We start from the raw sequence: 14,648 nt of genomic DNA, 5'->3' as shown, positions 1-14,648 counted from the left end.
TAACTGCAGTTTCAGTGTTCAAACAGAGATGGCGACAAAGAGATAAAACGTACGGCTTTATTTAAAGAATAAATAATTGCCAGTTAGTGTAGTTCTTTTCCTTAAAAAACAATTATACATCAGCAAATATATGTGCAAACCAAAAAAAGGACAATATTTAGTTTAAAAACACTTAACAGGCCAGTTGTTTTCCAATATAGCATATGCCATCTCTAAAATGAATAAGAAAAACTGAACTGCATTAATATATATAGATAAAATGCATTGATATACAGTATAGACAATGTACATTTAACAGTTAACATTTAAAAGTTAACAGAGTAACATTTTAACAGTCCTGTTTCATTAGAACACTGTAAAAACTTTACTGAGGAACATTTAGTTGGCAAAAAAGTTAACTTACAAGATACAATCATGTCTTCACTATAAGTCACTACTGTATGGCATACATACCTGTTGCCGTTGTCTTCTTTCCAAAAAGTCCAGGTGCTCTCCTGTGATGATTGAATCAGCAGCCTGCTTCTTGCACTGACTGAGCAGTCAACGACGAGATGGAGAGGGGAAGGGGCAGTAAAACAGCTTCTCTGGTGGCACCAATCAATCTACAATCTTTTTTGGTGGTTGCAGCGTGTGCTTCATTTTATTTATTTATTTATTTTTTATTTTTCACTTCATGAACTATTGTGAATTTTCATTATGCATTCAAATCCAAATTCATACTGGGGTGGCCAGAGTTTATATTCAGTTTGTAGAGGTTTAATTGGAGTAATGGCCTCCTGTATTTTTGAGTGTTAGACTTCTGTGTAAGTCATAATGAACAGTACATAAACAATTTGTTTCAACATGATGTAGAGAATGTTCGGCAGAAACTTGGGTGAAAGACAGATTTAACTCCTACGTCAGAATGGACTTCTCCCATTTTCAAGCCCTCAACTGTAGATTCAACTACAAGAGGCTGTGTCCAAAAGGAGGCAATTAAAGACAAGACAAAGGTTTACAATAGTTTTATGTTTATTGAGTCTCAGTCTCAATAATGCTGCAGTAAACGCCACCTGTCTGCTAACGCTAGCTAATGCTGTGTGATTTTCTGCTAGTGTTTTAACTATTAACGTCTAATGAGTCGGTGACTAGTGATAGATTTGATGTGTATAAACAATGAAACTGACAGAATGGAAGATGCTGTGCATTATTTGGCTATCAAAACATGCATCAAGTGTTGACCTTAAGTGTTATCTAATCTACAGCTTACTTACTTATTGTTAACAATATGGCTTACAATGATATTTAGTTAATAAAAGTGCTGCCACACAGTTGCGGGGGCATTTAGTTGCCCTTGATACACCCAAGCAGGGCTAAGGCACATAAACTATATACATATACAAAATACAACCCTGAAAGAAAAGGTCATCACACAGGAGAATGTCAACAGCATTTTGTTATTACTTCACTTTATGTTTAGTATTTTTTTTACTGATGATCCCTTATTTATAAAGACAACAAAATGGGAATATTCCCAGTCTCCTACAAAGTTCATTTCAGAGGACTTAAAGGGACAGAAGTAACCAGCAGGTGAGACTATGCTTTGGTTTGCGCCTATACAGCCCTACAATATTTTAGAAAGGCATTTGCAAATAAGCAGTAAATATATACATCACGGTAAATATTAAAACAAAAAACAAACAACAACAATAAACTTCCCAACTGTTTCCCCAAAACCAAAACACAAACACCTTTGTGAGTGCAAAATGTCATACATGTCATACTAGTGCACAGTATAGGTTCATTATTAGTTTAGGACTGAACGCACTTATGCATGAATACACACACACACACACCTCTAGTAAAAAAAAAGTAATATTCTGTATGTTTATTTGATTTGTAATTGTTAATTTTTCATCTTTCTTACAAACACACACACACACACACACACACACACACACACACACACACACACACACACACACACACACATCTTCCTATTGCACAAATTAAACCATGATACTATGAAGTAAACTCAGCAGATGCATTTCTGAAATCAGATTTCAAAGCATTATATTCTTTTGGCTGGGCATCTAAATAAAAATGAGCTTGATTAAAATGAATATTCTACATATTATATATAGAGAATATGACTGTTCATTAAAATTCCATTTAAACATGGCGGACGTTTGTCGTCTGTGCAGGGGATTCCACGCAGGGAGTCCTGATTTTTGGCCAGAGGTACGAACAGAGTGTTCTGATTAAACGGATGGTTTTCTCAGTCCATCCTCACTCAGTTCATACCTACCAAAAAGAACAAAAAAGTGAGTTTATAGTCCCAGGGTGATTTCTGCTTTTAAGGTTTGCACAAACAAAATTATGAAGTATGTCTCACCATTGTGTCCAGCTCTTTGATATGTCCTCTGATGTCAAATCCACAAACACCTGAGACATGCAAAAAAATCTCAGTTAAGCTGCAAAGCAATAATTTCAGAAATGCTACATTTTGATTGCTATTTTTATTTTGTCTTAAATGTTTTTTCAGTTTTTCTGAGACACTTCTGAAATACAAACAGCTTTAACTATCAGGCCACTATCAGGCCACAATGTTTTCTTCTCTCCCGCACCTTGCCCAGAAGACCCTTGTGTTTCGACAGAAGTCCTCCTCCATTTTTCACTGCTACGTCCAAAGTTCTCCTGTGTAACTCCACCAGTGACACACTGAACTCAAATCTACACAAATATACAGCACATATAAAAATAAAACTCAAGTTTAAAACTGTTTAATAATCAGAAATGATAATGAAAAGGAAAAAGAGGAACACAAAATAGTGGCTCACGTTTGGTCAAAGACTGGGTTGAGGTTTTTCTTGACGGTGTTTGTTTTTCTACGTCCTGATCGCCGCTTATCCGGGAGCAGATACAATCGCACGTAAGGGTCAGAACCGCTATCTGTGAATGATATCAGATTCCTGCGGACAGACACAGAAACAGGTTAAATAGGCTGCATAACAATTTCTAACCTTAAGCATGAACATTTACCATCCTGCTAAATAGGTTTGCATCCCTATGCTTCTTTGAATACATGTAGACTGTAATGGTTTGTGTGTATTTCTGTGCAAGACAGTTTAAGTCTGTTTGTGTATGAATTTGTCTAGCAAGGATCTTCAACACATGAACCAAACAACAAATTTCAGCAGACTGTTCTGAGCATGTGACCATACACAGCAGATCGATCAATACAACATGGACAAAAGTTTGTAGACCATCATATTACACATTTACCCCCATTCCTGTTACAGTTTACTTTCTGCCATTTCAGCTGTACCTCACATTCACATATAGCTGGTAACCGAGATGTTCCATTTAGCTGTTCATCAATACTATGAATTGACCCTTTGGACTTGTGTATACATGCATGTGGGTGGATTGCTGTGTTACCTGCAGCAATGTACCACTACTATAAGTTTGTTCCGCTGTGAGCTGTGTCTTATCGTCAGCTCAATCTCTCCCAGGGGAAAATGACCAGGAGTGGAACCACTGTAAAGACACGCATATTATTTCTGTAGGATTAGTTCAGAGAAGAGACAGAATGACAAACAGAGAAACCGAGAGAGAGAGAGAGAGAGAGAGAGAGAGAGAGACAGAGAGACAGAGAGTGAGAAAGAGAGTGAGACAGAGAGAGAGAGAGAGAGAGAGAGAGAGAGAGAGAGAGTGTGAGACAGAGAGAGAGAAAGAGAGTGAGAAATAGAGTGAGAAAGAGAGTGAGACAGAGAGAGAGACACAGAGAGACAGAGACAGAGAGTGAGACAGAGAGTGAGACAGAGAGTGAGACAGAGAGTGAGAAAGCGAGTGAGACAGAGAGAGACAGAGAGAGAGACAGAGTGAGACAGAGAGAGAGACAGAGTGAGAGAGAGAAAGACAGAGAGTGAGACAGAGAGAGACACAGAGTGAGAGAGAGAGTGAGACAGAGAGAGAGAGAGAGAGAGAGAGACAGAGTGAGAGAGTGTGAGACAGAGAGACAGAGTGAGAGAGAGACAGACAGAGAGACAGAGAGAGAGAGAGAAAGAGAGAGAGACAGACAGAGAAAGAGAAAGAGAGAGAGACAGACAGAGAGAGAGAGGAAGAGAGAGAGAGAAAGAGAGACAGACATACAGAGAGAGACAGACAGAGAGAAAGAGAGAGAGAGCGAGAGGAAGAGAGAGAGAGAAAGAGAGACAGACATACAGAGAGAGAGACAGAGAGAGAGAGAGAGGAAGAGAGAGAGAGAAAGAGAGAGACATACAGAAAGAGAGACAGACAGAGAGAAAGAGAGAGAGACAGACAGAGAGAGAGAGAGGAAGAGAGAGAGAGAAAGAGAGACAGACATACAGAGAGAGAGACAGAGAGAGAAAGAGAGAGAGACAGACAGAGAGAGAGAGAGAAAGAGACAGAGAGAGAGAGATTGGTCTATTACTTCTGCAGATCTTTGATTCTTTGCTGTAGCTCCTGGGAAGCATACGGGTGGGAGATATCAGAGGCAATGCTCGGTGTTGGCTCTTTGTTGTTCAGGTTCATTTGGGAGCCTGAAATTGCCAAGTTAGATGTACTTCTTCTTGCATTCGTTAGACGAACAGGCGAGTCCTCCAATGCGCTGTTAGAGGTGGACTCACTCAACCTTTGGAGGTCAGGAACCGACTGATTTTGAGAAACATTTGGGAGCTGTGAAGGTGGTTTGGTGTTGACACCTGAACCTGAGGTTTTTAGGGTGTTTTTCGAACTTTTGGAATTGGCATTGGAATTTGATGCACTTGGAATGACAATGGAACTTCTGTGAACCCGCGCAGATGATGGCTGGTCTGAAACTGACAACTTTTCCAACATAAGAACCTGCAATACACATGTGCCCACAGCAAAAATTAAAGCTCATCTGCTGAATCTGAAAGAAGTAAGTATTTATTGCAAGTTTGTTGTATGACGTGTTTATGGGGATGAGTGGCAGTTTTTCTGTTTACCCTAAGAGCAAGCTTCATTTTGAGAGTAGCACTGGGTCCTGCACTCTTCAGTGGGAATCTCTGACTGAGGGTCATCTGCTCAGCCTGCAGCAGCTGAGTCAAAGGGAGAGACAAACTCCCCAACGTGCACTCATGCTTCTCGTCTTTTACCTAAAGCCACAAGAATAAAGACGTATGTAATGCAGCTTGGGAACTCCCAGCAAATCATGACATTTTGACATTTGTTACATTGATCCCTGAAGAGCTCGCTGTCATGTTCCTGAAACCAGTTTGAGTTGACTTTTTGGTTTTCAACATGGTGCATAGTCATTTTTTGAAGTAGCCATTAGTGAATGGTAAATTGTGGCTATGAAGAGATGCACATTTTCCCACACCACCTCCACCAACCGGCTGCTGAATTCTGACCCTGCCATCTTTGTGTCTCAGATCCTTTTCTGCTCAAAACAATTGTACAGCATTGTCCAAACCTCTGTAACCTTTCTGTCCAGTCTGGCCATTCTCCACTGACCTCTCTCTTCATCAAGGTATGTTTGCACAACTGGATGTTTATTATTTACTGCACCATTCTGAGTAAACTTGAGAGACAGCAGTTCATAGCTGTTCAGATCGTACCAGCCCATCAGGCATCAACAGTAATGCCACAGTCAAGATCACTGAGATCACAAATCTCCACATTCTGATGGTTAATGTGCAAATAACTGATTATTGGCAACTAGATTATTAGATATGACTTATAAACATCTTTCTATAGCATGCAATGATCTGATCTTTGCAGGAACATAACATATGGCGATGGTTTTATAAAAACAGGTTGTACAGGTACAGCAAAATCCCACAGTTTCCCATACCGCCATACATGCCATGTGTGTGTTTACCTCTACTTCTAGGTCCTGACTCTTTGGGTTATGTATTAGGAATGTGAAGGCCTCCTCCCAAACAGGCTCATTGGTTTTATAACGTGTCTATGAACAGAACAAAAAAACAAACAAAACAAACACCTAAATACAAGTCATTATGTCACAAACCTTTTAGACAACAGAGATATTAAGGGCATTCCTGACTGCTCTTTAGTGCTGGTTCTGAAAGTATGTAGACTGATAATGGTGTCTAACATTAGGATGATTAAACAGAACATTTTTCCTATGACATGTAACCGCACTGAGTAAGAAAAAGGTACTATTCAATCCAAAATCTTATTATTTCTAGCAAAAATATCTGTTACTCAGACACATTCTGGTGCTACATCATCTTCTCAGCAACAGTTGGTGTGACTAATCTTTCTCATGGCTAACTGTCAGCTGTCAGATTGATCACCGCCTCAACATTACGCTCAACCTTTCAGTTAGTACTAAACTTTTAATTAAGGTCATCCTGAGAAGACTAATAATGCCAAGTAATCATTCCATTCTTAGTCAACATTTATATTTACCAAGTCTTAATCATTTAAATCTACAGCAAAAATAAAAAGAAATAGATACGTGAATAAATAAGAGAATGGTGATACTGAAAAATAAAGAGCATTTAATATAAAATACAGAGATAAAATGAATACACCAACTATTCAGGAACGTACGTATGTACAGTAATATAGACTGAATATAAATGATTCATGAATTTCCATGTAAATTAAGTTAAAAAGATTCTGCTGTGTAGGGAATAAATATAAAAGCACAAATAATGAAGACAGTCAAACAATACTGTGAGAGCATGAACTTTACTCTCACCTTACTCTCGAAAACTGTGTGTCCAACTTTAAACTGGACCAAAGGACTGGGATCACTGGTGACCTTCTTCGCAGACTACAGAATGACAGGCATGTAATAAGTTTCAATGATTAGCATTTCAACAAATTACGTTATTTTACATATGAAATGTCATAATTTTAATCCTCATAAACGTGAACAGAGCAAAATAAACAAGAAAAATTCACATTTAAATCAGATGTAACAGCTTTAAGAGTGATGTAATATAAATGCAGAAAATAATAACGGAAAAACAAAACACCTTGACCAAAAACAAAATCAAACCAACCAACCAACCAGGTTGTCTGCTCAAGATGGAGGACATGGATGCTTTGGAATTTTGCCAGTTTTATTTTGTCTGTTTGTACATATGTATGTACATATGTAAAACAAGTGTTTTAAATGTCTACAAGACACACAGCTCTCACGTGCCTAGTCACCACTGACATCTCCATCAGAGCTCTGATAGTTATGGATACCTTGGACATTTCCCAGCCAGACCACCAGAGGGCAACCCTGCACATTTTAGTTCAGCTCTCCTTCAGTTGTGTTTTTCATTGTTTGTTGTGGCTATTGAACTGAATTCAGCTCCTTTATTTCACCATGTCTGTGTCCATAGATATCTATGGTGTGTGTCTAGCTTCTGTTGATGGCAGCATGTTTGTTGTGTCTAAACTTGACCCGGGTTGTTTTTTTATTCCTAACTTTATAGGAATATTTATAATATTAAAAAAAATATTATATATATTTAAATATGTAAATAACCAGTGAGAGGAAACATGAAATACGGGGATTAGTTTCCTGACAAAAGCACTTTTCCCCCCAAAGAAATAAGCAGTGGTGGATAAAGCAGTTGAAGCTCTGTGTTGTTGGTTGGTGGTTCAGGGTTCAAGCCCCAGCACTGTTGTATCAACGCTGTATCATGGCTGACCCGTGGGCTCTGACCCCAACCTCCAAAGTGATATTCAGAGAAACAATTTAAATGTGCTGTAATGTTCATGTGACAAAATAAAGGCTTCTATTCTAAATAGTCATTAAACATACATCTAATGGGATTGTAAACTGGCAACATAGTGATAAATTCTGATTACAGAGACCTTAATAAATTTGAAATTGGTGCTTAAAACACAACAGCATAGCAAGCAGGACACCTAAAGACTAACATTAGTAACTATTAATCAACACCACAATATCACAAGCCACCGAGGACTTTATCCATCACAGACATCAAAGTCCAGTACGATGTTGTTGTATTTAACAGAACAGCAACTGGTACAGATATTTTCAGCTCTGCCAGACAGAGAATCCTAACTCATTCATTTTAAAAACCATTTACTGTGTTAAATGTATAAAATCTCACAATGATTTTGTCACTTTAAAGACTCTAACTTCACTGTTCCTAAAATCAGGAATGAAAGATCTAAACTAAAATGTGCCACATGTGTATAATTACCAGTTAAATGAATATAACGGCTATTTGTGTCGTTTATGTGCAACTGCAGTTCATTAAAGGGTGCAGGGAAGACGTGTTATTTTGTTCATCTGAATGACGTTATTAGTAGATCAGCCACAGTTTGCAAGCAGAACTTTAATAAATGCTAGCATTTCTGTTCCTAGAAAACTCTCACAAAAGGTTTGCAGCAAAAATACTACTAAAAACAACTACAGTACAAGCACATAGACAAAGTAAAGTGCAGGCAAAGTCCTGTCGAAATCAAAGGTGTTCAGGTAAAGTTTACAAGGAAACGCTCTCAAAAGACAAGCAATGGAAAGCATACTGAAGTGCAAAGATAAACAAGCAGGAGCAGAGGCAAAAGACTCACAAACAGAGTTCTGTATAGTGTTGCTGTGTTCTCACAGAACACAAACCCAGCAGAGCGACGCTCCTTCAGACAGCCACCGGACAGATTGCCTTCAAACACACTCTTCACCACAAAGAAACATCATGCGAGAGCAAGGGAGGGAAAGAAAGAGGCAGAAGCTGACACTGGGTATAAGGAATCAGAAATACGGGAATGACAAGACATGTAGGAAAAGAATTACCAAAAGGAGAAACCATATAAAAGGGAGGAACCATGACGAGAACAAAACACACTCAGATATAAAGATGTATGCATGTTTGTGTGTCTGTTAATACTTACAGGAAGGTTCTTGGCAGAGTCCAGGTGTACAAGCAGTAGTGCAGAGGAGAGCCCATCATTCGCTTGGCCTTTATCTGCCCTAATACTGCTCAACACCTGCAACAACAAACATGTGTTAATACCTGCAACAAGAACATATTTGATCATCAGCAGAGACACCTGCAACTGTATGCACATCAACGCGCGCACACACACACACACACACACACACACACACACACACACACACCTTACAGGTCATCATTAAAAATTAAAATACTCAGATTCAGTACTGTTTTTTATTTTTATACTAACTTTTATTCTATTACTATTTCTTTTCTTATTTAAATTCCAATTATCATGGATTACTGTAAACATATAGCACAGCTCCTGATCCGATCTACATCAATGGTGTCTGTGCCGAAAAGGTCCCCAATTTCATGTTCTTGGGTTTCAGCTTTGAGCATTGGTAAAGAAGGCACAACAGAGACTCTATTTCCTGAGGATTTCAGTAAAAACTTAGAAGAGGATCTGCTGTTGTCTTATTATTGCTGTTTCATTGAGAGTGTGCTGACATACTGCATCATTGTATGATACACCAGTTGCACCGCAGCAAACAGGAAAGCCCTTCAGAGGATCACCAAAACCACAAAAAATCAATAGCTAGAAGAACTATTCAGCTCTCGCTGTCACAGCAGAGCAAACAACATAGTGAAAGCCCCAACCCACCCTGGACTCCATCTGTTTGACATTCTACCCCCTGGCAGACGCTTCAGGTTCATCACATGGTCCAACAGACTCAGGAACAGTTTCTACCTCAGAGCTATTTGTACTGCACACACTCATGTCTACACATTTCATAGACCCTTACCTTGTATTTATTTATTCCCAACCTTAAATCTGAATACTTCATCATCATTGACTAAGTCATTGACAGCACAATACCTTAATATTATTTAAACTTAACTTTTATTGTTATAGTTAAATTTATAATACACTCTTCACATGTGGAATATGTTAAGTGCAATATCTTGGGCTGTCTACTACTTCACCTAAATAGTATTTAGTGAATCACTTATGTTAATGTTTATACTCTTTTATATTTATGTGCATACTTTTTTCTTTTTTACCATTTTATGCACCATAAAGACTGACACTCATTTTAGTTGTACATCCATCCATCCATCCATCCATCCATGGATTATAAAAAAACAAACAATGGATTAAATTGTGGGCCTAGCAAAAGTGTTTAAAGCTGCTGAGAGTAAAGTTTTTTCATTTTATAGATGCTTCACAGGTCACCTTAGATCCTGGTGTGGAGCTTCAGTATTTTGGTGAACTACCCATCTGTCACTACAGCACTAATCGCACTGGGACAGAGGGGACAATAATATGAGGGAAAATACAAACTCCGCACAAACATTGCAGAGGTGGGATTTGAACCCCCAACCCTAGAAGTATGGCCCTCACCACATAACCATTAGATTTCTAATTTTGAAAAAAGACTGGTCTTACATAATATGCCTTTAAGGTGTGGAATTAAACATTTCTGCAAATATATATATAAAAGTATACTATTAATAAAAACATTAATAATTACAGTATGTACCACAATGAACGGCATGACAAGCAGAGGCAACAAACCCAGAAAAATCCAAGAAGAAATTTAGTCCACTTAACAGTATTCAGGTTTGCAGCCATACTTATGCACCTACTATTATAATGCTGCTTATGCTACAGGAGATCTGTTCAAACACACCCTGGTGGAGAGGCAAGACCAAGGCAAGACAACGGTTACAAGTTTTAAATAAATGTTTATTTCTATTTATTCATCATTCTAATGGTCTAATGTCTTATATGGCACCACTGGTTGCAGTGGTGGCTCAAGTGGTTAAGGCTCTGGGTTGTTGATTGGAGATTCAGGGTTCAAGCCCCAGCACTGCCAAGCTGCCACTGTTGGGCCCTTGAACAAGGCCCTCAATCCTCCCTGCTCCAGGGGCACTGTATCATAGCTGCCCCTGCACTCTGACCCCAACCCCATATGTGAAGAAAAGGCATCTATATAATGATTTAGAGAGAGAGATAGAGAGATAGATAAATAGACAGACAGACAGACAGATAGATAGATAGATAGATACCTGGTCCAGCTTCTCTGGTGTGTCGAGAAGTGAGAGCCATTCTAGCTTTAAGTGTAGTTTCCCTGCTGTCACCTCTTCCAGCATAAACCACTATATAAACACAGCCACATCAGAAGAAATACAATTTTGTTTAAGACTTAATCACATCAGCAATATTTCCCCCCATGTGACACATGAAATAGTCACTGGAAAAACACATGATAAGTCACTGGAATGCATGTTTAAATAGTCTTGTGAAATACGATTATTTATAATTAGCTAAGGGTTTTCTTTCATTTTAGTCCATTTTATTGTACTACAGTTTACAAAACAATAAGGGATCGTTATCAGCTGGCAAAATCCCCAAGTTCCAAATATCATTCAAGAAAAAACAAGATTAAATGAAGGTAAATCTGTAGGGGGAGGGGGGGGGTTTACCTCATCAACTTTCTGCTCCTTCTCCAACTCATTCAGGTCAATTGTAAGCCTGGAAACAAATAAGTCTTCTTAAATCACAAGGTAAAAAGAACAGATTACACTTAAGAAAAAAAACACATCAAAATAAGCTTTCATTTTTGACATCCACATCATTTTTTCAGAATATGTTTCAGTATGTACAGTGGATAATAAAGGCAGTTGTATGTACAGTGGATAATAAAGGCAGTTGTATATACAGTGGATAGAAACGGCAATTGTATGTACAGTGGATAAATGATCAAATTGAAATATAAATAAGTAAGTGTGTGTAAATAATGTAAGACAAGAGTTTGTTCTGTGTACGTTAGCACAGGTTTTCAGACAGGCTGGTGAAACACTGTCTGGGCCTGTTGCCTTTCTTCTTTTGTTCTTCCTGAAGACCTGGCACACATCATCTTCACTGCACTGAATTTTAGGTGTGATGGAGTCGGGGTTTACAGGAGGTGAGAATTGGGCTTTTTCAAGCCTGCAGTAGAACTCATTCAGGTTGTCTGACAGTTGTTGATTCACCACAGTGCAGGTGGATGGTGTCATGTAGTTGGTGATGGCTTTCAGACCTTTCCACACTGAAGCTGAGTCATTAGAGGAAATCTTTTTGCATCGTCTTAAGCTAATTATTTGAAAACAGTGACGGTGCTCAGGTGTTTACACAACATGAAAAGCTCCATTGATTTCATGTGTTATGGACTCAGATGTACATACGTGTAAAGGATGTAAATGAATTAGATTATTTATTGCATAAATAAAATGTTTTCTGAGAAGAAATAAAGCAGCAAAGGTCTGGGATTGCTATTGATGACATGGCGGACAGTGTCCTGGGGGATCTCCTCTCAGACCTATATGAGTGGTGCTCCTTGATGGCTTTGGATGCTCCAATACAGAATGTCCCATGCTCTGCCTGAAAAAATGGCCGGGCACTGTTATGCGCCAAGAAAACCCAGGGCCCTCGGCACCAGCGTAATGTCTGACCATGGCTCTGAGGATTTCATCCTATTACCTAATAGCAGTAAGGATATCATTGGCTAGCACATGTAGGTCTGTGTTACGCTGTGCTGTGCATCTCCACCATGCTTGTAAAACTGTACTTGGGAGACATACTAAACCTCCTTGAGACAGCACAAATGGATGTGCCATCGTGGATGAGCTGGACAACTTGCACAAACATGATACATGTAGTGATAAGAACCCTGTCAAAGCACAAAAACTAGAGACAAATCAGTCAGGAAGGATAAGGAAAGACCAACTGTCTGTAGCCACCATCTGTAAAACCATTCCATTGTCATGCTGTAGCCTCTCCAGTGCACCTGTTGTCATAGCAGGTGAAACAAATTCACACCACTTTTTTTCTTAACTGGACAGATTGCAATCCCTGAAGCTTAACTAACTTGGTGTGAGACTGTGATGATATATTTGTATGGTCAAAATAGATTTTGACCTCATGTAATATCACCAATTAACCAAATGTTACCTGCCAAGGAAGTCATCCTCATCAGGGTCTTCATCAAACAACTCAATTTCCAAATTCTGTCCTGAACCATCATGCACAAATGCCTGTAACATACACACACACACACACACACACACCTCAGACATGACAATGACGATGACATTTCAGCAATTCTCCTTTATTTCTTTCGTTAGACTTGGCCCACACATCACTACTACTACGCAACCCACTGCTTAAATATTACTTTCCAAAATCTATCACTGCACCCTTTCCGAATCCCCCAGTGTAAGACATCTATTATCAAATGGTGGACAGTCAGCATTACTCATGCATTAGTGTAGAATCTTCAGCCAACTCCTTTATTCCATAAACCATTAGTAACTCAGGGAGCCAATGGTTAAAAATGATAAGACAGAAAACAAACCTCATATACTTCATTCCATTTGGGATTCAAGCAGTCCTTGATGACCTTGCTCTGGAAAAGCTGATTGGCAATCTTAATGACACCGTATGGATCAGACTTTCCTTTGATCAGTCCACCCAGATACGTGTCTTTAGCCAACAGTTCCTGGGCTTCTAGAAAATGTATTCGCAAAACACCCTAGAATTTGCAAAGTACACAAAGTACACAAATGTACACACAAAAATGACTTGTGTGAAAGTAGTTATGCAGGCATATATTATATACACACACAGGCAGGAGTGTATAATTAATGGTCCAAACACAATTACATTTGTTAGATCTGGAAACTTTGTAAACAGGAAGTGCAATTCTCTGATTAGATTACAAAGGGTGGTATGGGGAAATGTTCTCCTGAGCTAGGAGCAAAGTATAAACCCCAGGACCTGTTTTTGCATAGTATGCTAAACCTATTTTTGCCTACGGGTGCTAGGGTTTTTGCCTAAGGTTCAAACCACAAACACATCAAAACACATAAGAAGAACAACTAAACGTGTAAACATATATCTAAAGTTAAATCATATCATTTGAAAATAATTACTGTGATTTAAATATACAAATTAGGTTATAAAGTTTAACTTATTTGTTTCAATTACGCACAATACACAAAAATAAAAAGCAATAAAAAAGGTTCCATACATATAAACCATGTATGGATACATTGAATGGATACCTTTGGCATTGGGAAGCGTAATTTGGCCAGTTGTGCTTTTCCCACCAGTGGAATGGTGATTCTCTGAGGAAGCACCAGGTTACTGCAAATAATGTCCTCAATCACACCATCACACAGTCCACTGGGAGACAAAAACAGAGACAGAGACTTCTGATGATGTCAGAAACACTGCATTCATTAATTGCATGAGTGCTGTTTCAAGCAATTCCAAACCCAACCAACTTGGTCTTTTTGGGAAGGTGTGTATGTGGTTTTAACCCTCCAATATTTCTTCACCCAAGCGTAAGATCAATGTCAGTTAGCCTCAGTGACATATTCGCACTAGATTTACAGTCGATATGCTCATGAAGGCCTCTTGCTTGTACAGACGTGCAATATGCAATGCAAAAGAGGACTTGAGCTAGACGTAGGAGTGGTTCATTTATTTGTGTTGCAGTTTCCTAGACTGGCGACTAGGGGGTGTGCATTAGTTTTATTATTTCATTAGTAGGTTTTCTATTGTGTAGGTGTGTAACATACACTGTAGGAGTGCAAATAGGCAAAACCTTTTATACAACTAAAATTAAACGGAGAAAAAGTCATCGAGGGAAAAAAGGCGGAAAGAGAGGGGGGAAAAAAGAGAGACAAACACAGAGAGAG

At 38.8% G+C, this 14,648-nt stretch overlaps 1 protein-coding gene across 1 annotated transcript in view; it reads right to left on the bottom strand.

The window, feature by feature from the left end:
• Positions 1-993: 993 nt before the first annotated feature.
• The window catches only part of esyt2a (extended synaptotagmin-like protein 2a), a 36,827-nt gene continuing 23,172 nt past the window's right edge, over positions 994-14,648 (bottom strand). The window contains exons 8-22 of the mRNA XM_060872394.1: positions 14,010-14,130; positions 13,301-13,477; positions 12,898-12,980; positions 11,391-11,439; positions 10,974-11,063; positions 8,857-8,952; positions 6,698-6,772; positions 5,849-5,935; positions 4,974-5,123; positions 4,436-4,848; positions 3,421-3,519; positions 2,820-2,951; positions 2,607-2,712; positions 2,375-2,424; positions 994-2,283 (exon numbers count right to left, since the gene is read on the bottom strand). Coding sequence (XP_060728377.1) covers positions 2,241-2,283; positions 2,375-2,424; positions 2,607-2,712; positions 2,820-2,951; positions 3,421-3,519; positions 4,436-4,848; positions 4,974-5,123; positions 5,849-5,935; positions 6,698-6,772; positions 8,857-8,952; positions 10,974-11,063; positions 11,391-11,439; positions 12,898-12,980; positions 13,301-13,477; positions 14,010-14,130 — 1,771 coding nt within the window. The 3' untranslated portion in view covers positions 994-2,240. The remainder of the gene's footprint in view (positions 2,284-2,374; positions 2,425-2,606; positions 2,713-2,819; positions 2,952-3,420; positions 3,520-4,435; positions 4,849-4,973; positions 5,124-5,848; positions 5,936-6,697; positions 6,773-8,856; positions 8,953-10,973; positions 11,064-11,390; positions 11,440-12,897; positions 12,981-13,300; positions 13,478-14,009; positions 14,131-14,648) is intronic.

Source organism: Tachysurus vachellii, chromosome 1 (genome assembly GCF_030014155.1).
Source record: "Tachysurus vachellii isolate PV-2020 chromosome 1, HZAU_Pvac_v1, whole genome shotgun sequence".
Lineage (NCBI taxonomy): Eukaryota > Metazoa > Chordata > Actinopteri > Siluriformes > Bagridae > Tachysurus > Tachysurus vachellii.
This window is presented reverse-complemented; position numbering and strand designations above follow the sequence as displayed.